The 21926-nt window shown below is 43.1% G+C and overlaps 1 protein-coding gene across 5 annotated transcripts in view; it reads left to right on the forward strand.

Annotated features, from left to right (window-relative positions):
- Window positions 1-722: 722 nt before the first annotated feature.
- The window catches only part of LOC133563671 (EF-hand calcium-binding domain-containing protein 4B-like), a 49053-nt gene continuing 27849 nt past the window's right edge, over window positions 723-21926 (forward strand). For 2 of the 5 annotated variants that reach the window (XM_061917937.1, XM_061917941.1), the window contains exons 1-4: window positions 799-849; window positions 16535-16589; window positions 17868-17902; window positions 17974-18302. In XM_061917937.1, coding sequence (XP_061773921.1) covers window positions 18021-18302 — 282 coding nt within the window. In that variant the 5' untranslated portion in view covers window positions 799-849; window positions 16535-16589; window positions 17868-17902; window positions 17974-18020. Of the gene's footprint in view, window positions 850-16534; window positions 16590-17867; window positions 17903-17973; window positions 18303-21926 lie in introns of all 5 variants that reach the window. The other 3 variants (XM_061917939.1, XM_061917940.1, XM_061917938.1) reach the window with 3 other exon arrangements.

Below are 21926 nucleotides of genomic sequence, written 5' to 3' on the forward strand. Positions count from 1 at the left end.
ATACAAATACAACCCATTTATATATATATATATATATATATATATATATATGGAACACCGCAGAGGCCACCATAGTGTACACACTATATTTATTTATTTTGTTGCTGTACTTTTGTGGCTGTGTGTAGAAGTGGCTGATTGCATCAGCTCTGGTGTTTTAATGTTGTTAATGTCCGTTGTATTCTTTGATGTATTCCTTTTACGCACATGTTTATGTGTGCTATGGCTACAATGTTTTTTTCTCCTTCGGCCTCAGTCTGGACCCCCTCTCCAGGGGCCCAGGCTTAGACTATTTAACTGTTTCTTACCTTTTTTTTTTAAGGGGTGCCGGAATTCAGCGATCCTGTTCCGTCTCCCTGTAATTTTTGTCTGCTCTCGAATGAGATTGTACTGACAATCCTAATTTCCCCCTCGGGGATTATTAAAGTATTTCTGACTCTCATTCTGATTCTGAATAGAATCCCCACTCATGTATTTTATTGGGATGAAAAGACAAATACTGCCATCTGCTGGATATAACCAGTACTGCACCCTCCAAGAAATTATCTCAAGAGAGTTGCGGTTCATCAAGACAAGAAAGGGGGGGAAACGGATATTTATTAAATTTCACAATAAGTGCGATGCAGATAGAAGAGAACAATTAAAAAAAAACAGACCTATAAACTTCTTGAAGACGTTTCTATGGTTACCATGAGCAATGACTAGCCCCGCCTCTCGTGTTTGCCCAGTCGCCCTGCAGTTAAATACCTCCACTAGTCCCACACTTGTCACACTTACTATAACCTCGGACACGTCAAGCCGAACATCTACAAAGTATCCCGAGCGGCATTTTACAGTTGTCTTCCACTGGTACGTACACCCGCGTTCATATTTCACTCAACTTTGAGTTAAATTAACCTGCCGTAAATTTTGAGAGCCGGCATGATATTAAGCTAACATATACGTCAAGGTTTATGTACACAAGGCAGCAATATCAACACACCTGCGGCTGTTAAAGTTTGAACAAAAACGTCGGACCAGGAAGTGGTTTTAACTGTTGGGGCCGTAAGGGACAAGCGGTAAAAAAAAAAAAAAAAATGGATGGAATTGTTACATCGACTTTGTAATTAGTCACCTGGCGTTTTGTTGACGTCATCTCTAAAACGTGTGGACAGTGTTTACATCCGGGTTCTTTACAATTGGTGAAAAGTGCTCTATTTGTGCAGTTTTTTTTCAACTACTGTGAGATACAGTCTGGTGTGCCGTGGGAGATTATCTAATTTCACCTACCGCTTGTCCCTTTTTGGGGATGCGGGGGGGGGGTACTGGATTTCGCTGCATTCGGGCGGAAGGCGGCGTACACCCTGGACAAGTCGCCTGCCCACCCTCAGTGTGTGAATGGGCGAATGTGGAAATACTGTCAAAGCCTAATGGGCTCCTTTTTAAAAAGGGGGTAGAAAAGCGCTATAAAAGTACAAACCCCGTTTCCATATGAGTTGGGAAATTGTGTTAGATGTAAATATAAACGGAATACATCCATCCATCCATTTTCTACCACTTATTCCCTTTCGGGGTCGCGGGGGGCGCTGGCGCCTATCTCAGCTACAATTGGGCGGAAGGCAGGGTACACCCTGGACAAGTCGCCACCTCATCGCAGGGCCAACACAGATAGACAGACAACATTCACACACTAGGGCCAATTTAGTGTTGCCTATCAACCTATCCCCAGGTGCATGTCTTTGGAGGTGGGAGGAAGCCGGAGTACCCGGAGGGAACCCACGCATTCACGGGGAGAACATGCAAACTCCACACAGAAAGATCCCGACCCTGGATTTGAACCCAGGACTGCAGGAACTTCGTATTGTGAGGCAGACGCACTAACCCCTCTGCCACCGTGAAGCCCGATTTGCAAATCCTTTTCAACCCATATTCAGTTGAATATGCTACAAAGACAACATATTTCATGTTCAAACTGATAAACATTTATTTTTTTGCAAATAATCATCCATCCATCCATCCATTTCTACCGCTTATTCCCTTTTGGGGTCGCGGGAGGCGCTGGCGCCTATCTCAGCTACAATCGGGCGGAAGGCGGGGTACACCCTGGACAAGTCGCCACCTCATCATTAACTTTAGAATTTAATGCCAGCAACACGTGACAAAGAAGTTGGGAAAGGTGGCGATAAATACTGATAGAGTTGAGAAATGCTCGTCAAACACTTATATGGAACATCCCTCAGGTGTGCAGGTTAATTGGGAATAGTTGGGTGCCATGGTTAGGTGTGAACGCAGCTTCCATGAAATGCTAAGTAATTCACAAACAAGGATGGGGTGAGGGTCACCACTTTGTAAGCAAATTGTCGAACAGTTTTAGAACATTTCTCAACGAGCTATTGCAAGGAATTTAGGGATTTTACCATCTACGGTCCGTAAAATCATCAAAAGGTTCAGAGAATCTAGAGAAATCACTGCACGTAAGCGATGATATTACGGACCTTTGATCCCTCAGGCGGCACTGCATCAAAACCCGACATCAGTGTGTAAAGGATATAACCACATGGGTTCAGGAACATTTCGTAAAACCACTGTCAGTAACTACAATTGGTCGCTACATCTGTAAGTGCAAGTTAAAACTCTACTATGCAAAGCGAAAACCATGTATCATCATCACACAGGAACGTCGCCGGCTTCGTTGGGCCTGAGCTCATCTAAGATGGACTGATGCAAAGTGGAAAAGTGTTCTGTGGTCTGACGAGTCCACATTTCAAATTATATTTGGAAATTGTGGACGTTGTGTCCTCCAGAACAAAGAGGAAAAGAACCATCCGGATTGTTATAGGCGAAAAGTTCCAAAGCCAGCATCTGTGATGGTATGGGGGTGTATTAGTGCCCAAGGCATGGGTAACTTACACATCTGTGAAGGCACCATTAAGGCTGAATGGTCCATACAGGTTTTTTTTCAACATATGTTGTCATTCAAGCAACGTTATCATGGACGCCCCTTCTTATTTCAGCAAGACAATGCCAAGCCACGTGTTACAACAGCGTGGCTTCGTAGTAAAACAGTGCGGGTACTTTCCTGGCCCGCCTGCAGTTCAGACCTGTCTCCCATCGAAAATGTGTGGCGCATTATGAAGCATAAAAATACGACAACAAGACCCCGGACTGTTGAACAACTTAAGCTGTACATCAAGCAAGAGTGGTAAAGAATTTCACTTTCAAAGCTTCAACAATTAGTTTCCTCAGTTCCCAAACTTTTATTGCGTGTTGTTAAAAGAAAATGTGATGTAGCACAGTGGTGAACATGCCCTTTCCCAACTACTTTGGCACGTGTTGTAGCCATGAAATTCTAAGTTAATTATTATTTGCAACTAAAAAAAAAACTTTATGAGTTTGAACATCAAATATCTTCTCTTTGTAGTGCATTCAATTGAATATGGGTTGAAAAGGATTTGCAAATCATTGTATTCCGTTTATATTTACATCCAACACAATTTCCCAACTCATATGGAAACGGGGTTAAAAATATTTTTTGCAAACCAGTAATTATAGTCTGCAAATGATGTGTTGTCGTTGAGTGTCGGTGCTGTCTAGAGCTCGGCAGAGTAACCGTGTAATACTCTTCCATATCAGTAAGTGGCGACAGCTAGCTAATAGCTTAGTGGATGTTGGAAATGGCGGAAGGCAGGGTGCAGGTAAAAAGGTGTCTAATGGTTAAAACCAAAAATAAACAAAAGGTGAGTGCCCCTCAGAAAAGGCTTTGAATGTTAGGGAAGGCTATGCAGAACGAAAGTAAAACTGAAAAGGCTGCAAAGTAAACAAAAACAGAATGCTGGACGACAACAAAGACTTACTGTGGAGCAAAGACGGCGTCCAGTGTACATCCGAACATGACATGACGATCAACAATGTCCCCAAAAAGAAGGCTGGAAGCAATTAAACTATTCTGGATTGCTAAAACAAAGTAGATGTGGGAAATATCGCTCAAAGGAAGACAAGAAAGTGCTGCAGGAAAATACCAAAAAATTTAGAAAAAAACTCAAATTGGGAGTGCAAGACAAGAACTAAAACACTACACACAGGAAAACAGCAAAAAATTCAAAATAAGTCACGGCGTGATGTAACAGGTCGTGACAGCACACCTACTTGGTAATGGCCAGCACGGTGGAAGAGGGTTTAGTGCGTCTGCCTCACAATATGAAGGTCCTGGGTTGTTCTGAGTTCAATCCCGGGCTTTTTCTGTGTGGAGTTTGCATGTTCTCCCCGTGACTGCGTGGGTTCCTTCCGGGTACTCCGGCCTCCTCCCACTTCCAAAGACATGCACCTGGGGATAGGTTGATTGGCAACACTAAAATGGCCCTAGTGTGTGAATGTTGTCTATCTGTGTTGGCTCTGTGATGAGGTGGCGACATGTCCAGGGTGTAAGTGTCTTCCGCCCGAATGCAGCTAAGATATGCTCCAGCACCCCCCGCGATCCCAAAAGGGTGAAGTGGTAGAAAATAGATGGAAGAATGGTTATGGTTTGAAGTCATATCCAACAATTGCGACGACGACTTTTTACTTTCAACTGAGTTTTGTTTTTTAATGTTTTCTGATGATTTAATGATTAGTGCCTCCGGATTTTTTCAACGCAAAAAAGGTGCCTTTGCTCCTAAGAGGTTGAAAAACACTGCAGTAGCAGACGAATAGAAATTTTTTTTTGTGTTTTTAAGAGTTGTGTTAAATTTGAGGATATTATGGGTACAAGTAAGAGCAAAATCACTGTATTATAACAAAACGTCGGACCAGGAAGTGGTTAAACTGCTGGGGCCGTAAGGGACAAACGGTAGGAAATGGATGGGAGGATGGAATTGTAACATCAAGTTTGTAATTAGTGGCGTTTTGTTGAAGTCATCTCTAAAACACGTGAACAGTGTTTACTTCCTGGTCCTTTACACTAGTAAAAAATGCAGTATTTAAAATGATCACTATGGAATTTTCTACCGCTTGTCCCTTTTGGGGTTGCGGGGGTTCTGGAGCCTATCTCAGCTGCATTCGGGCGGAAGGCGAGGTACACCCTGGACAAGTGGCCATCTCATCGCAGGGCCAACACAGATAGACAACATTCACACACTAGGGCCAATTTAGTGTTGCCAATCAACCTATCCCCAGGTGCATGTCTTTGGAGGTGGGAGGAAGCCGGAGTACCCGGAGGGAATCCACGCAGTCACAGAGAACAGAAAAGCCGCATCTGTTCCTTGTTGTGGTTGCTTTGCAGCTTTGCATGCAAACTCCACATAGAAAGACCTGGAGCCGGGGATCGAACCCAGGACCTTCGCGTTGTGAGGCAGACGCACTAACACCTGTGCAACCGTGCTGTAGCAGACCAATAGAAATGTTATTTTGTGTTTTTAAGAGTCGTGTTAAATTTGAGGATATTATGAGTACCAGCAAGAGTAAAATCACTATGACATTGTAACAAAACACACTTAATTGGTGCACGTTTACTATTTACTTTTGTGTTTTGAACTCATTTTACTCAGCAAACTTACCTCAGAGCTGTTCCATGTCAAACAAGAACTTTTCAGCCGAGAGTTTGGCTGTTAGTTAGTTTTTTTTCTCCAGAAAAATTTGTCAAGTGTGTAGACTCAGGCCCCGTTTACTCTAGGTCGGATATAGTTATCCAGGGTAAATTCCACCTAACCTTATCTGTGTCCACACACAACAATGCTACCGTTTAAGACCCCCTCCCATGTCATAGTCGCCTTGCTTTGCTTCGTGTGCAAGTTCTTGAATTTAACTTATCTGAACAATATCCAGTGTTGTGGTATTTTAATTACCTGGAATCCAGTGTGCTGTGGGGCCCTATTGTAGTAAATCACACCTGAGCCATCATAAATTAATCAATCAATCAATGTTTACTTATATAGCCCTAAATCACTAGTGTCTCAAAGGGCTGCACAAACCACCACGACATCCTCGATAGGCCCACATAAGGGCAAGGAAAACTCACACACAGTGGGACGTCGGTGACAATAATGACCCAGTGGGACGTCGGTGACAATGATGACTATGAGAACCTTGGAGAGGGTGAAAGCAATGGATGTCGAGCGGGTCTAACATGATACTGTGAAAGTTCAATCCACAATGGATCCAACACAGTCGCGAGAGTCCAGTCCAAAGCGGATCCAACACAGCAGCGAGAGTCCCGTTCACAGCGGAGCCAGCAGGAAACCATCCCAAGCGGAGGCGGATCAGCATCGCAGAGATGTCCCCAGCCGATACACAGGCAAACAGTACATGGCCACCGGATCGGACCGGACCCCCTCCACAAGGGAGAGTGGGACATAGAAGAAAAAGAAAAGAAACGGCAGATCAACTGGTCTAAAAAGGGAGTCTATTTAAAGGCTAGAGTATACAGATGAGTTTTAAGGTGAGACTTAAATGCTTCTACTGAGGTGGCATCTCGAACTGTTACCGGGAGGGCATTCCAGAGTACTGGAACCCGAACGGAAAACGCTCTATAGCCCGCAGACTTTTTTTGGGCTTTGGGAGTCACTAACAAGCCGGAGTCCTTTGAACGCAGATTTCTTGCCGGGACATATGGTGCAATACAATCGGCAAATCAAATCTTTATTAGACACGAAAGTACACAATGTGACAAAGAACAGTTGACAACAATCAATCTCGGGATCTAGATATCTGGTCAGGACACTTCTCACTCCTTTGCCTTCACCTGCATTGTCCATTCTTTTTTGATGATTTTATATACTCTGGACCTAGACGTTGAGTCCGCGACATACATGGCGGACAATAACTGATACAGTCTGCTTTGCCAATCCAAAAGCATTCGGTGTTTTCCGTAGTTAGTCTTCCCTCGACGGCCAGGAAAGACTAAGGTATATACGCTACCTTTTTTTATCACATCCAATCAATCAATCAATGTTTATTTATATAGCCCCAAATCACAAATGTCTCAAAGGACTGCACAAATCATTACGACTACAACATCCTCGGAAGAACCCACAAAAGGGCAAGGAAAACTCACACCCAGTGGGCAGGGAGAATTCACATCCAGTGGGACGCCAGTGACAATGCTGACTATGAGAAACCTTGGAGAGGACCTCAGATGTGGGCAACCTCCCCCCTCTAGGGGACCGAAAGCAATGGATGTCGAGCGGGTCTAACATGATACTGTGAAAGTTCAATCCATAGTGGCTCCAAGACAGCAGTGAGAGTCCCGTCCACAGGAAACCATCTCAAGCGGATCAGCAGCGTAGAGATGTCCCCAACCGATACAGGCGAGCGGTCCATCCTGGGTCCCGACGAGCGGTCCATCCTGGGTCTCGACTCTGGACAGTCAGTACTTCATCCATGGTCATCGGACCGGACCCCCTCCACAAGGGAGGGGGGGACATAGGAGAAAGAAAAGAAGCGGCAGATCAACTGGTCTAAAAAGGAGGTCTATTTAAAGGCTAGAGTATACAGATATCCATGAGAGACTGCATTCTGGTTGACTCTCCTTCGATAAATGGACGGTACTTTCGGCAGAAATCACAGCTAACCTGGACATTCGAAAGTTCTCTTGCCATCTGAGAAGTGTTGTATCCGAAATAACTGCAACCGCTTACTCTTAAGGTATTCCTGTGTGATTTCCACAAGCGTCTGCACGTGTAGAAGAAGTAACACGGCATGTCTGGATGACTTGCCTCCATATCTTCAGTGGTTAGCTCCGAGTTATGAAGCTGGCTGTGGCGCGTTCTTTGTGACGTCACTTCCTGTGTGGGGCGCGGTCTTTCTGGCGTCACTTCCTCTCCGAACTCAGTTTGTAAACGATCAATGAGTCCATACAAAGCTAAGAGCCAGAGATTCAAGAAATACACGGCGCACTTATCCGTGTAAAAATTTGTCCGAGGAGGGGGACCTTAAACACTGCTTTAGAGTGGTTGAAACAGGGCTTAGGCTAAATAATTATTAGTTTAAGGTAGGGTTGGGCGATATATCTAATATACTCGATATATCGCGGGTTTGTCTCTGTGCAATATATATCTCTATATCGTGATATTCGAGTATACGTTCTCACGTAGTTGCTTTTAGCTGCGGGCATTACACTGCAGGCGTTTCTCACTATTTCTTGTATCTCTTTCTCAAAGACGTAAAACAAGCGCACCTTCTTACATAAGTCAAATGCGCTGCTGATCCGCCTCCGCTTGGGATGGTTTCCTGCTGGCTCCGCTGTGAACGGGACTCTCGCTGCTGTGTTGGATCCGCTTTGGACTGGACTCTCGCGACTGTGTTGGATCCATTATGGATTGAACTTTCACAGTATCATGTTAGACCCGCTCGACATCCATTGCTTTCCTCCTCTCCAAGGTTCTCATAGTCATCATTGTCACCGACGTCCCACTGGGTCATTATTGTCACCGATGTCCCACTGGGTGTGAGTTTTCCTTGCCCTTATGTGGGCCTACCGAGGATGTCGTAGTGGTTTGTGCAGCCCTTTGAGACACTAGTGATTTAGGGCTATATAAGTAAACATTGATTGATTGAAATACGTCAATCTGGTAACAAATGGAGGAATAATTAATTCCCAAGAAAAAACGCACGGGGTCCATCGTCTGGCGGTGGTTTGGCTTCAAGCGCTAAGATGTTGAACAGACAACCGTAATATGTCAAGTATGCAGCAAAAGCGTTGCTACAAAAAGTAGCATTACTGCTAATGTGTAGCATTATTTAAAAAGGCACCCGCTAGAGAATGAGGAGTGCTTGAAACTCCGCATGTCAACATCTCGGCCGGTGCCACACTCACAAAATGCCGAAGCAACAATTTCCAGATCGTATGAAAAAAATTGTCAACAACAGAAGGAGATAACCTAACAGATAGCAAAGTACATACACTATTCTATTTCCTATTATGCAGCTAATTTTTATTTGACAGGTATTGAAATATCTTGTGTGCACTTTTTTTGTTTTAAACTATTTGAGTGGCGTTCTGTCAAAAAGTGCAAGTTAATTTAGTGTGGTTTTGATATGTCATCTTAGTGACATCATGCACAAAAGTGCACTCATAGCTTGTTTTAAAATGTCTGACAATCTTGCACTTTCTGTTTTGGAAATGACATGAATGTGTGTGCCACTGCTTAATATATACAGTTTTGGTAAATTGACATAGTTGTGATTTCCCTTTCTGCATGAAAGTTAAACATGAGCATATATGAATGCAGTATGAACAAGACCGTTTTAATGTAGACTTATAGAATCATCATACTGGTGCGATTATATGCATCAAGTGTTAATTCAAGGCTAAGGCGAAATATCAAGATATATATTGTGTATCGTGACATGGCCTAAAATTATTAAGATATTAATAAAAGGCCATATTGCCCAGCCCTAGTTTAAGGGGTTCTCCGGATTAGTGTAGACACAGCCTCAGTTAAAACAATGTTCTGTAGTTTTTAATTGTGGCACATTAAAAACAATAGAGAAACAAATCCACAGTGTTAATTATCCAATGCAATAATAACAAGATTCTTGCAAAGTCTTTGTTTACCAAAAAGTAAACTTTCCTCCTGCCCCAAATGCACACTATTAGAGATTAGACTGTGTTGTATTGAAGAAGACAAAATGCAGTTCCTCTTCAAGTTTCCTCTTCAACAGAAAAGCCGCATCTGTTGCTTGTTGTGGTTGCTTTGCAGCTTTCCTTTTTTTGAACTCTCATGCTTTCACAATGTCACAGCGTGAGTATGACTGTATCCTCCTGTTGTGACGCCTAGTTTGGTTGAATAAGGCCAGTGTTGAAATTCACATGTATGAGAATAACTTGATGCATCAGCAAAATGTTGATTTGATACAATCCAATCGACTTTATTTATATTGCACATTTCAAAAAATAACAGTCTCACAACGTGCTGCACAGAAATTGAGACATACATACTAGGAGAGTCAATAACATAAAACATTTAACTATACTATACTATAATATACTATACTATAATATTGGTCCGCATTGCCGACAGTAAATCAGACCTGTTTCCAGTGTGGGTTGGACTCCGCCAAAGCTGCCATTTGTCACCGATTCTGTTCATAACTTTTATGGACAGAATTTATAGGCGCAGTCAGGGCATTGAGGGGATCCGGTTTGGTGACCGCAGGATTAGGTCTCTGCTTTTTGGAGATGATGTGGTCCTGATGGCTTCATCTGGCCAGGATCTTCAGCTCTCACTGGATCGGTTCGCAGCCGAGTGTGAAGCGACCGGAATGAGAATCAGCACCTCCAAGTCCGAGTCCATGGTTCTCGCCCGGAAAAGGGTGGAGTGCCATCTCCGGGTTGGGGAGGAGACCCTGCCCCAAGTGGAGGAGTTCAAATACCTAGGAGTCTTGTTCACCAGTGGGGGAAGAGTGGATCGTGAGATCGACAGGCGGATAGGTGCGGCGTCTTCAGTAATGCGGACGTTGTATCGATCCGTTGTGGTGAAGAAGGAGCTGAGCCGGAAGGCAAAGCTCTCAATTTACCGGTCGATCTACGTTCCCATCCTCACCTATGGTCATGAGCTTTGGGTCATGACCGAAAGGATAAGATCACGGGTACAAGCGGCCCAAATGAGTTTCCTCCGCCGTGTGGCGGGGCTCTCCCTTAGAGATAGGGTGAGAAGCTCTGCCATCCGGGAGGAACTCAACGTAAAGCCGCTGCTCCTCCACATCGAAAGGAGCCAGATGAAGTGGTTTGGGCATCTGGTCAGGATGCCACCCGAACGCCTCCCTAGGGATGTGTTTAGGGCACGTCCAGCTGGTAGGAGGCCACGGGGAAGACCCAGGACACGTTGGGAAGACTATGTCTCCCGGCTGGCCTGGGAACGCCTCGGGATCCCCCGGGAAGAGCTAGACGAAGTGGCTGGAGATAGGGAAGTCTGGGCTTCCCTGCTTAGGCTGCTGCCCCCGCGACCCGACCTCGGATAAGCGGAAGATGATGGATGGATGGATGGCCATCTCCGGGTTGGTGAGGATATCTTTCCCCATTTGGAGGAGTTCAAGTACCTCGGAGTCTTGTTCACGAGTGAGGTAAGAAATAGCTTTTTAAAGTTAAAGTACCGATGATTGTCACACACACACTAGGTGTGGCGAAATTTGTCCTCTGCATTTGACCCATCCTCTTGTCTCCCCCCCCCGTGCCCGGGAATCATTTGTGGTGATTTAACCCCCAATTCCAACCCTTGATGCTGAGTGCCAAGCAGGGAAGTAATGGGTCCCATTTTTATAGTCTTTGGTATGACTCGGCCGGGGTTTGAACTCCCAACCTACCGATCTCAGGGCAGACACTCTAACCACTAGGTCACTGAGTAGGTGTTTGAGAACATGAGATCATTTTGGCTGTCTTTTCAACCTTCCTCAGAGCAGTTGTCATTTCCTGATGTGACGTCATCTGTAAAAAGCAATGTTTTGCGCTCCCACATCGCTTATTGTGTTAAATCTATTTGTTTGCACACCAGAATATTTTACTTATGGTGTTTGGAGGATGTTTCTATATGCCGGCGGTAGTGATTGAGGCTTGTTAGGACACACTGCTGTCAGACATATTTTATTTCATTTTCATTTTGCTTTATTTAACCAGGTAAAAATGTATTGAAATTAAAATCTCTTTTGCAAAGCTGACCTAGCCAAGAGGGCAGCAAAAAACAGGTTTCATAAATACATAGAACAAAACCAATAAACAGGAGTAGCCACACACGTTAGAAGTACAAATTACTTGCAACATAAACACAAAATCACACAAAAGGTAAAAAAAAACTTTTTTTTTAATAAAAAACAATTTAAAAATACGTACAGTGCCCAATATAACTAGTTTCCCAATCCTTTAAAATGGACTGAAATTACCCCAAAGTGATAAGTTCAGGTAACCTCAGATCCTCAGACACAAATATACTGCTATTACAAGTATCCGGTCGGATGAAGTCTGGTTTTTGGCCTTGGTGGGACTCGCGGGAAGTTAGACTGGGCGCCTAATGTGTAGGTCCCCTCTTGCAAAGGTAATGATCCTTCAGCAGGTCAACATACAAAACATGTTGTTACAAATTGTACTTCCTCTATTTAGTCAGATTTGATGTATTCTTGGCACTGGGCGCCATAGCAGATTACTAACATACTGTGGTTTTGCCTTTGTTGAGGTGGAAAATGTTTTGCTCACTTTAATAAAAGGCTGGCTATATTCCTTTAAGTCCCTAGCGTTGCACAATTAATCACATTTTAATCACAATCTCGAGTTTGGCGGCCATGATTAAATGAGGGTAATCGTAGCCAAAATTAACATTTAAAAAGCAAGCTCCGCTGCAAGTAAAATCAAGAATTTTCACAACCACGGCGGCAGAGAACAGTGAGTCCGCCCACGCCAGAGGCCATTGTGTATGAGCACAAAACCTCATCACCATGCCAAATTGAAACATTAACATTATTAGTATTATTAACATACTTTTCCTAGGGTTTCTGCAGCCAATCGCTTTGTTTCTCCGAATTTCCCGTGCTTCACTTCTGAAATGGCGACAGGTGTGGACAATCTTGAAGACAGACGCTAGGACTGAGCGATATTGACCAAAACTGATATCCCGGTATTTTTAGGTTATATTGCTGTATAAGATATATAACGGTATTTTAAAGAAAGTGTTTAGTTTAAACTCAACACCATATTACTGTTACCACTAGTGTTCTTAAAAATTACTTTAAAGAAGCCATTAATTCTAATAAATTATAGTTACTCATTACTCAACCAAAATAAGTCCATCCATCCATTTTCTACCGCTTATTCCCTTTCGGGGTCGCGGGGGGCGCTGGCGCCGATCTCAGCTACAATCGGGCAGAAGGTGGCATACACCCTGGACAAGTCGCCAAAATAAGTCACTTATTCCTAATATAACACATTTTTAATAAATGCAATTAATTACAAAGGAAAGTAATTCATGTGTTACTTAAAACATTTTTTTTTTAAATATGTCATATGCAGGCAGCACGGTGGAAAAGGGGTTTGTGCATGGGTGTCAAACTCTGGCCCGCGGGCCAAATTTGGCCCGCCGTGTAATTTCATTTGGCCCTTGAGGCAATATCAAATTAACATTAGAGCTGGCCCGCCGGCGTAACACCACATTCACCGCTAATACTCATACTCGTCAACCCTCCCAATTTTCCCGGGAGACTCCCGAAATTCAGTGCCCCTCCTGAATTTCTCAACAGCCATACAGGTCACACTGAGGGTGGCCATATAAATAAGGTTAACACTGTTACAAATATGCGCCACACTGTGAACCCACAACAAATAATAATGACAAACACATTTCGGGAGAACACCCGCACCGTAACGCAACAGAAGAAATACCCAGAATCCCTTGCAGCACTAACTCTTCCGGGACGCTACAATATATACCCCCCCGCTACCACCAAATCCTGCAGGTCCCTATTAAAAGGTTAATTCGTTCAACCTTGGGCTGTGGCTTTGTTCAGTTTAAAATGTTGTCCCACTCTGTATTTGAGTTTGACACCCCTGGGTTAGTGTCTGCATCACAATACGAAGGTCCTGAGTAGTCCGGAGTTCAATCCCGGGCTTGGGATCTTTCTGTGTGGAGTTTGCATGTACTCCCCGTGACTGCGTGGGTTCCCTCCAGTTACTCCGGCTCCCTCCCACCTCTTAAGACATGCACCCGGGGATACTGTAGGTTGATGGGCAACACTAAATTGGCACTAGTGTGTGAATGTGAGTGAAATGTTGTTTGTTTATCTGTGTTGGCCCTGCGATGAGGTGGCGACTTGTCCAGGGTGTACCACGGCTTCCGCCCGAAGCAGCTGAGATAGCACCCGCCGCGACACCGAACGGGACAAACGGTAGCAAATTGATAGATGGATGGATGGATGTCATATGCAGTTGAGAGAAGTTTCATATGAGCAGCGTGTGCCTGCATGTATGTGTGTGTTGTCAAGTGTGTGACGTCAGCGAGGGTTTCACTTTTTTAGTTTAAGCAGTTAGTCGGCTGTTTGTCGGCTCTGATGGTTGTTCTGTTGAATCTTTTCACCGGCTTGTGTTACCTTTGGTCACAATAAATAGGAACAATCGCCCGCCGCAGCCGCTTGAGCTACGTCGGCTCTGCTTGAAGGCAAATGTATCCTTACAAACCGATATTTACAAACTTGTTTGGTTTTTTGTTTTCTTAAAATTGTTTTTAAAGCCCTTACCTACGAAGGTTCTCATTCATCCAAGTCGTTGTCATCTTAAGGCAGGGGTGGGCATTACGTCGATCGCGATCGACTGGTCGATCTCGGAGGGTGTGTCAGTCGATCTCAAGCCAGGCATTAAAAAATAGACATAAAAATGAGCAATCATCAATTATACCAAGACTTCACTTTCGTCAGTTGTTTGACATTCTCGGCACCCGAGGATCTTGTGAGATGACGCTGGCTGCTGCGAGCTCATATTTAAGAAAAAAATCACTAACAGGGCGGACGCAGAGAAACACATTTTATTTCTAGAGACTCCGTACCTACTGTCAAAACTCTAAAGACCGACTGCACAGTTCCTGTCTTCACCATAAGACATGTTTCCTCCTGCCTGTGCTAACAAAATAAGAGTCTCAGAAAGCTAGCGTGCACAAGCTAGCAAGCTACGGAGTTTGATGCCAATGTATTTCTCCCCCGCCCTCAGCGACCGCTTCTCACTTGCTTGCCCACCCGCACACTCACTGACGTCACTCACCTGCTGCCAGACATTAAAGGGCCACACACATATGCTACTCTCATAACAAAGTGTTTAAAAACGAGTATGCAAGTTGGACAAATGAGATGCCAAATCCAACCACTTTCATGTGGTATTGGACAGAAAGGAGGACTTTTTTTCTCCTCCATTTGAAAATGCGGACGTTATCAGCACCACTGTCTAATTCCAATCAGTGCAAGTCATCAGAATCAGGTAATACACCAACTTATATTCTTGTCTTCATGAAAGAAAGGAATCTATGTGTGTTAAACATGCTTGTATTATCATTAAACACCATTAACTTGTTAACATAAATGTCTCTTTCATAAATAAATGAATATAAATGATATATATAAATGAGGTAGATCTCCTCGACTTGGTCAATTGAAAAGTAGCTCACCTGCAGAAAAAGTGTGAGCGCCCCTGTCTTAAGGTGTTCAATCGTTCGCAACTGGACTGCTTGGTTTTCCGTTTGACGTTTCGCCGCTTATTCGAGTAGGCTTTATCATTTCGTGCTCATAGTTAGATTGGTCAGATCAAGTCCAACGGTTGGTGCCAAAACTCAAATATTTCTACTCCAAAAACCAGGAGGCTTTCTTTCCATGGGCAAGGATGGTTTCGCCTGATCGTATTGAGAAAAAAAAAACACTGTGTGGAAGTTGCCCTCCAGTGGGTTCTTTTGACTACCACACACTATCACGAGAGCCCGGTGTTCAGGTTTAAACAACGCTTTTATTGTGTACACCAGGGGTGCCCATTACGTCGATCGCGAGCTACCAGTCGACCGCGGGGAGTGTGTCAGTCGATCTCCAGCCAGGCTTTTAAAAAAAAATAGACCTAAAAATTAGTGATCATCAATCTTCACCAAGACGTCACTTAAATGACATTCACGGTACCGGAGGGTCTTGTGAGATGACGCTGGCTGCTGCAAGATCATTATTATTAAAGTATGACCGAGAGGAAGGCGAGAAACACTTTTTATTTCAACAGACTCTCGCGCCGTACCTTCCGTCAAAACTAAAGGCGGACTGCACATTTCCTATCTTCACAATAAAAGCCCTGCTTCATGCTGCCTGCGCTAACTAAATACAGAGTCTCGGAAAACTGGCATGCACAAGCAATCCCTCAGAAAGATGGCGTGCACAAGTGCTTTCCGAGACTCTTATTTTGTTAGCGCAGGCAGCATGAAGCAGGGCTTTTATTGTGAAGATAGGAAATGTGCAGTCGGCCTTTAGAGTTTTGATGGAAGAGACGGGGCGAAAGTCTGTTGAAATAAAAAGTGTTTCTCGCCTTCCTCTCTGTCATTTTTTCATAATAATGAACTGGCAGCAGCCAGCGTCATCTCACAAGACCCTCGGGTGCCGTGAATGTCAATCAAGCAAGCTACGGAATTTGCCGCCAATGTTTTTCTTGTAAAGTGTATGGAAGCTGGATGAATTAGATGCCAAAAACCAACCACTTTCATGTGGTATTGTACAGAAAGGACAACTTTTTTTCTCCTCCATTTGAAAATGTGGGCGTTGTCATCATTACTGTCTGATTCCAAATCAATGCAAGTCATCAGAATCAGGTAATACAGCAACTTATATTCTTGTCTTCGTGAAAGAAAGACATCTATATGTGTTACACATGCTTGTATTATCATTAAACACATTTAACTTGTTTACAAAAATGTCTCTTTCATAAATAAATAAATATGAATGATATATATAAATGAGGTACATCCCCTCGAGTTGGTCAATTGAAAAGTAGCTCGCCTGCAGAAAAAGTGTGGGCACCCCTGGTGTACACGCTGCAGCACCTCCCTCGACTTTTCAGTCCCCATCTCTCTTGCTCTTTGCTCTCCAGTGTCTCTCGCTCTGCTCTCCAACTCCAACCACACTCCTGCTCCCGGCCACGACTGGTAAGAACAACAGGTCATTAGACAACCAGTCCCAGCTGGGCCATCTAATCACCTGTCAGCTGTTTTCAGAAGCCGGCCCTCTCCTGCAAGTGTGCCGACCACGCCCACCTCCACAAACTATTTTAATGCAAACGAGCGATTTTACTGTCAAAGCCATCAACAGTCGTTGAAGTGTAATTTCCCCTCGTTAGCATTGGGGTATTGTGTGGCAGAACGATCGCTATGGATCGACTACTACCAGTCCAAAAATGTCGGAATCCCCCACGTGATCATTCCATTTAATTGTAAACAAATGGCACCTTCTGGTTGATTTCTGTGACCAAAATGTTTCTAACTCCTGCTATTTGTTGGAGGCTAAACTGCAGAGTCTTTTAGCAATGATTGAAAGGGCGGTATTGTATGTGGTAGACAGGTGGTGTCACAGACCACTTCCTCCGTTCAGGGATGGTTTTACAACCTTGATATAGATGGCTTCCCTCAGTCCAAACCCTTGCATTGGATCTCATTGTATTTTGTAGGCTTACCTAATGATGGGGCCAGTGTGTGTGTGTCGTCCAATGCTCTGTTCCATGAAGGCAGTGTTCCACACTAATACACTTTGGATTTTTAGGCTGCGTAAATCTGAGAAATACAGGACCCTTTCCCTCAGACCACAAGTTTCTTTTCATCTTGGGGATGACATGTCAAAGAAAATTAGTCTGAGCAAGAGCAATGTTCCCAGAAGTGAAGGTCAGATTTTTCTTTTCATAAATATGTGTATGTAACCAAATGGGCTGGCTATATTACACAATTATGTCAAACACCCTGCAATGTTCAGATTCTTTGGATGGATGAAACCAAGGTATGAGACGTATTGGAAAAAAATGTAGAAGAGAAACAGACCAATCAATCAATCAATGTTTACTTATATAGCCCTAAATCATGAGTGTCTCAAAGGGCTGCACAAGCCACAACGACATCCTCGGCTCAGATCCCACATCAGGGCAAGAAAAAACTCAACCCTATGGGATGAGAATGATAAACCTTGGAGGGGACCGCAGATGTGGGGACCCCCCACCCTGGCGACCGGTGCAATGGACACCGAGTGGACCTATTCATGACCTAAATGGCATTGGCATTAATCTGCAAATTGAATGGGCTATTAAATACGTAAAAGCGGTAACAAGATGAACTCATATCAATATAAAGGATGGTACTCTGAAAAACTGTGCTTCACATACTAAAATGTTTTAATGCATTTAACATATTGTTAGAATGTAATGCAAGTTTTTTTTGCAGGGAAGTTTGAGAAATTATTCATTGAGAATATACAAGTAAGTAATTAAAACAGGTGGTTGCTAAGAGACGATTTGTTACATCGCTAAAAGCTTCTGATGCTCCCCAGCTGGCGGAGCAACTTCTTTTCAGATCTGTCTCCTGCACACCTTGCTCATGCGAAGGACAGCGCGGACGCTCACACCAGAACTACCAACTCTTAACACCATGGCGGCCGTAACTGTTCCCTGTGCCAATGGCAACGCAACGACCACCTCTGAAGTCAGCACGGGGCAGGGAGGGCATGTTAGCGGCAAAGAGGAGCCTCAACGCGGGAGCGACCAGAGGAAAAGGGAGATTAGGCTTGTGAGTCAAAACACTATCCTGGAGAAAACCCATGAGTTTTTCCAGGTTTGCGACATTGAGAAAAAGGGCTTCATCAACCGACAAGACATGCAGGTGAGAGATAAATCATGTAAAAACTTTGATAATACTGTTTTCTGTGAACTGATATTCGAAAATGCTAAATGTTTGATCTAAATATCAGGCTATCCGTTGTTTAATGGCACTGTTCTCTTATCAGTGATGCTGAACAGGACATGGCATACACACATTTGCTTTATTCAAAGCTGCATAATTCAGAGTAAAGAGAAGGTGATAAACAAGAGGTGAATATAGAGAGCCATGTGAATGCTTTGTGGTCCAAGCCCTCCACTCACATTATTGTGCAGATTCTCTTGGTGTCCTCAGATGTTGGTCCTCACTGTTGCAAATCCATTGATGAGGCACTTGTGGGCCTTAATACACAAAAGAGCTTTGATATCACAGCCCGCTCTAAAGAGACTCACAGAGCACCACTCAATGTTGTTTTTTTGCCGTACGACAATATTGCTTACAGTTTCAGCTGTGCGTTTTCACGGCTTTGAATTACGCTGTGCCTTTATGTAATGAATGTGTCCCTCCCAGATAATACACTTAACAAGAACAGCTGAGAGTCTGACAGAGATCACATGCGTTCCCTGTATCGCCACCCTGGATTATATGGGTGGCCTCTGTCAACATTTGCAGCAGTGTAAACATGTCCCAAAAACGCACTGGCCTACAGAGGTGTGGCTATGTTGGCTTTTTTTGGTAAATACTCCAGCAGTTATTATGTCATGATTTGTTGCGTAACCCTTATGGATTCAACCTTTTAGTTGAGAATTATTTCCAAGACAATAGTGTCTTATTCTGCACATCCAAGTCCTGTTAAACGGTTACTTTCAATACTTGAAGATTGAATAAAGACTGAAAAAATGCTCTGAAAGAATTAAAGGGATTCACCATATTGACCTGAATATATGACACATTTTTGTCAAAGCCTGTTTAGAGAAAAAATATTTTTGGAGGCAAAATCAAAGTTAAAGTATGAGGAGGAAAGAGAGTGATGGGAGAGAGGTGTATTGTCAGAGAGTTTGGGTCTGTGTGTGTGTTTTGTCTCATCTTGTCTTGTCTCATAGTAACTGTGGCACCATCGTATTGTTAGTGTACAGGAGTTTTCCTTTTGTTTTTGTTTCTATAGTATTGTTCTTGCATTATATTGTTTATGTTAAATGTGGAATGAGTGAGAGGGGTTGGGATATTATAAGCATTTGCTTCATCCAAAATGTAAAAAAAAAAATAAAAATAAGTGTTTTGTTGTACTGTGCCAGTTTGATATAAATATTTCAATTAAAATATTTGAATTCAAAAGTCAAAATTATTATTATCAGAAATATATTTTTCTGTCAGATAGGGGGGCTTCACGGTGGCAGAGGGGTTAGTGCGTCTGCCTCACAATACGAAGGTCCTGCAGTCCAGGGTTCAAATCCAGGCTCGGGATCTTTCTGTGTGGAGTTTGCATGTTCTCCCCGTGAATGCGTGGGTTCCCTCCGGGTACTCCGGCTTCCTCCCACCTCCAAAAACATGCACCTGGGGATAGGTTGATTGGCAACACTAAAATTGGCCCTAGTGTGTGAATGTGAGTGTGAATGTTGTCTGTCTATCTGTGTTGGCCCTGCGATGAGGTGGCGACTTGTCCAGGGTGTACCCCGCCTTCCGCCCGATTGTAGCTGAGATAGGCGCCAGCGCCCCCCGCAACCCCGAAAGGGAATAAGCGGTAGAAAATGGATGGATGGATGGATGTCAGATAGGGGAGTTGTAAAAATGTATCATATTTCTGTAGGCTTTGACAACTCTGCTTCTTTGATCATGATCACCAATATACTTAAACTGATGTCAGATCTCTTCTTCTATTTTTCTATTTTTAAACAGATCCATGTCCCAGCTACATTTATTCTGGTTACCGTGTGTGTGTGTGCGTGCATGCATGCGACAGGAAGAAAAGCTCTGACTTGCTTAGTAAGAATATTTTTTTTCTAGGCGTTTCTTGCTGAATTGCATTTACAAATGACTAGACCACCGGGTATTAGATGGGCCATCTTTTCAAATCTTCTATTTATATAAATAATAATACTAATTTTGACGGTCCTTGAACTCATCGTAGTTTGTTTACATGTATAGCTTTCTCCGACTTTCTAAGACGTGTTTTATGCCACTTGTTTTTCCGTCTCATTTTGTCCACCAAACTTTGAACGTGGTGCATGAATGCACAAAGGTGAGTTTTGTTGATGTTATTGACTTGTGTGGAGTGCTAATCAGACATTGTTGGTCACTGCATGACTGCAAGCTAATGGATGCTAACATGCTGTTTAGTCTAGCTTTACATACACATTGCATCATTATACCTCATTTGTAGCTATATTTGAGCTCATTTGATTTCCTTTAAGTCCTCATAAAATAATTTATATATCTGTATGTAACATGGCTTTTAATTTTTTGCGGCTCCAGACGGATTTGTTTTTGTATTTTTGAACCAATACCGCTCTGTCAGCATTTTGGGTTGCCGACACCTGGTCTAAAACATCGCCTTTGGCTACGATTGTATGCAGTATTGCGTAATTTCTGTTTTTTGGATTAGTGCACACACCAAAGTCCAGATACGTGAGAACTTAGTAGCATGCTAAGTGAAAAAAATAAATACAAGCCCCTTCTTAGTGAAAAGGTATCCTTGATTTAATGGTTGTACCTTCTAAAAAACACCAAATGTCCAGACACTTTGGCCCAGTTGCCCTAAACTTGTGGCTCAAAGACGTGGTTCTTCTTTCATATCAATGGCTGACTGACGTACTGCCGTGCTGTCTGGATATTATTGTGTTACAGTACTTGCTAATTTCTTCTTCTGGTTACTTTCTGCTGTAGCGTGGTTTCTATTTGTTTTCGGTTGAAGTGTACAATTATTCACATTTAAGCTCGTTTGATACTTTATAGTGCACCTCTGACTATAGTACATCATAATGGCATATAATCAGAATATACTTTCTTTTCATTTCTTTATAAACAAATATTTATCCCAAATTTTCATTGTTATATGGAGGAATATGTGCAACCAAAAATAATCTTTAATAAAATAAAATCAACTTCATTTATAAAGCACATTTAAAATGTACCACAGAGGTAGCCAAAGTTCTGTACAATGGACAGGTTAAAAGATAATACGAAGACCGAGCAAACAACACAACACAAACAGAACATGATAAAAAATAAATAAATAAAACATAAAAACAGGTTCACAGCAGGTGTATAATGGGGCGCCATTGCAGGATGGATATCACTTAGTGTTAAAAGCCAAGGAATAAAAGTGTGTTTTTAAGAGAGATTTAAAAACAGGAAGAGAGGAGGCTTGTCTAACACTCAGAGGTAGGTCGTTCCAGAGCTTGGGAGCAGAAGCAGCGAAAGCTCTGTCACCTCTAAGCTTCAGCCTTGTGTCAGGGACCGTCAGTAGCAGCTGATCGGCTGATTTTAGGGATCGGGTGGGGCAGTAAAGCTGAAGGAGGTCGGAGAGATATGTTGGCGCGAGGTTGTTTAGACATTTAAAAACAAATAGAAGGAGTTTATGTTGTGTTCTTTTGATTTAATTCCATCAAAGGATTGTACCAGCCATCTCTTTTATGTGGGTAAAGTATTGCATTTATTCAGCTTGAAAAGTGCCTTTGCAGCTGTTCA

This window comes from Nerophis ophidion, linkage group LG12 (genome assembly GCF_033978795.1).
Source record: "Nerophis ophidion isolate RoL-2023_Sa linkage group LG12, RoL_Noph_v1.0, whole genome shotgun sequence".
In the NCBI taxonomy this organism is placed as follows: Eukaryota; Metazoa; Chordata; class Actinopteri; order Syngnathiformes; family Syngnathidae; genus Nerophis; species Nerophis ophidion.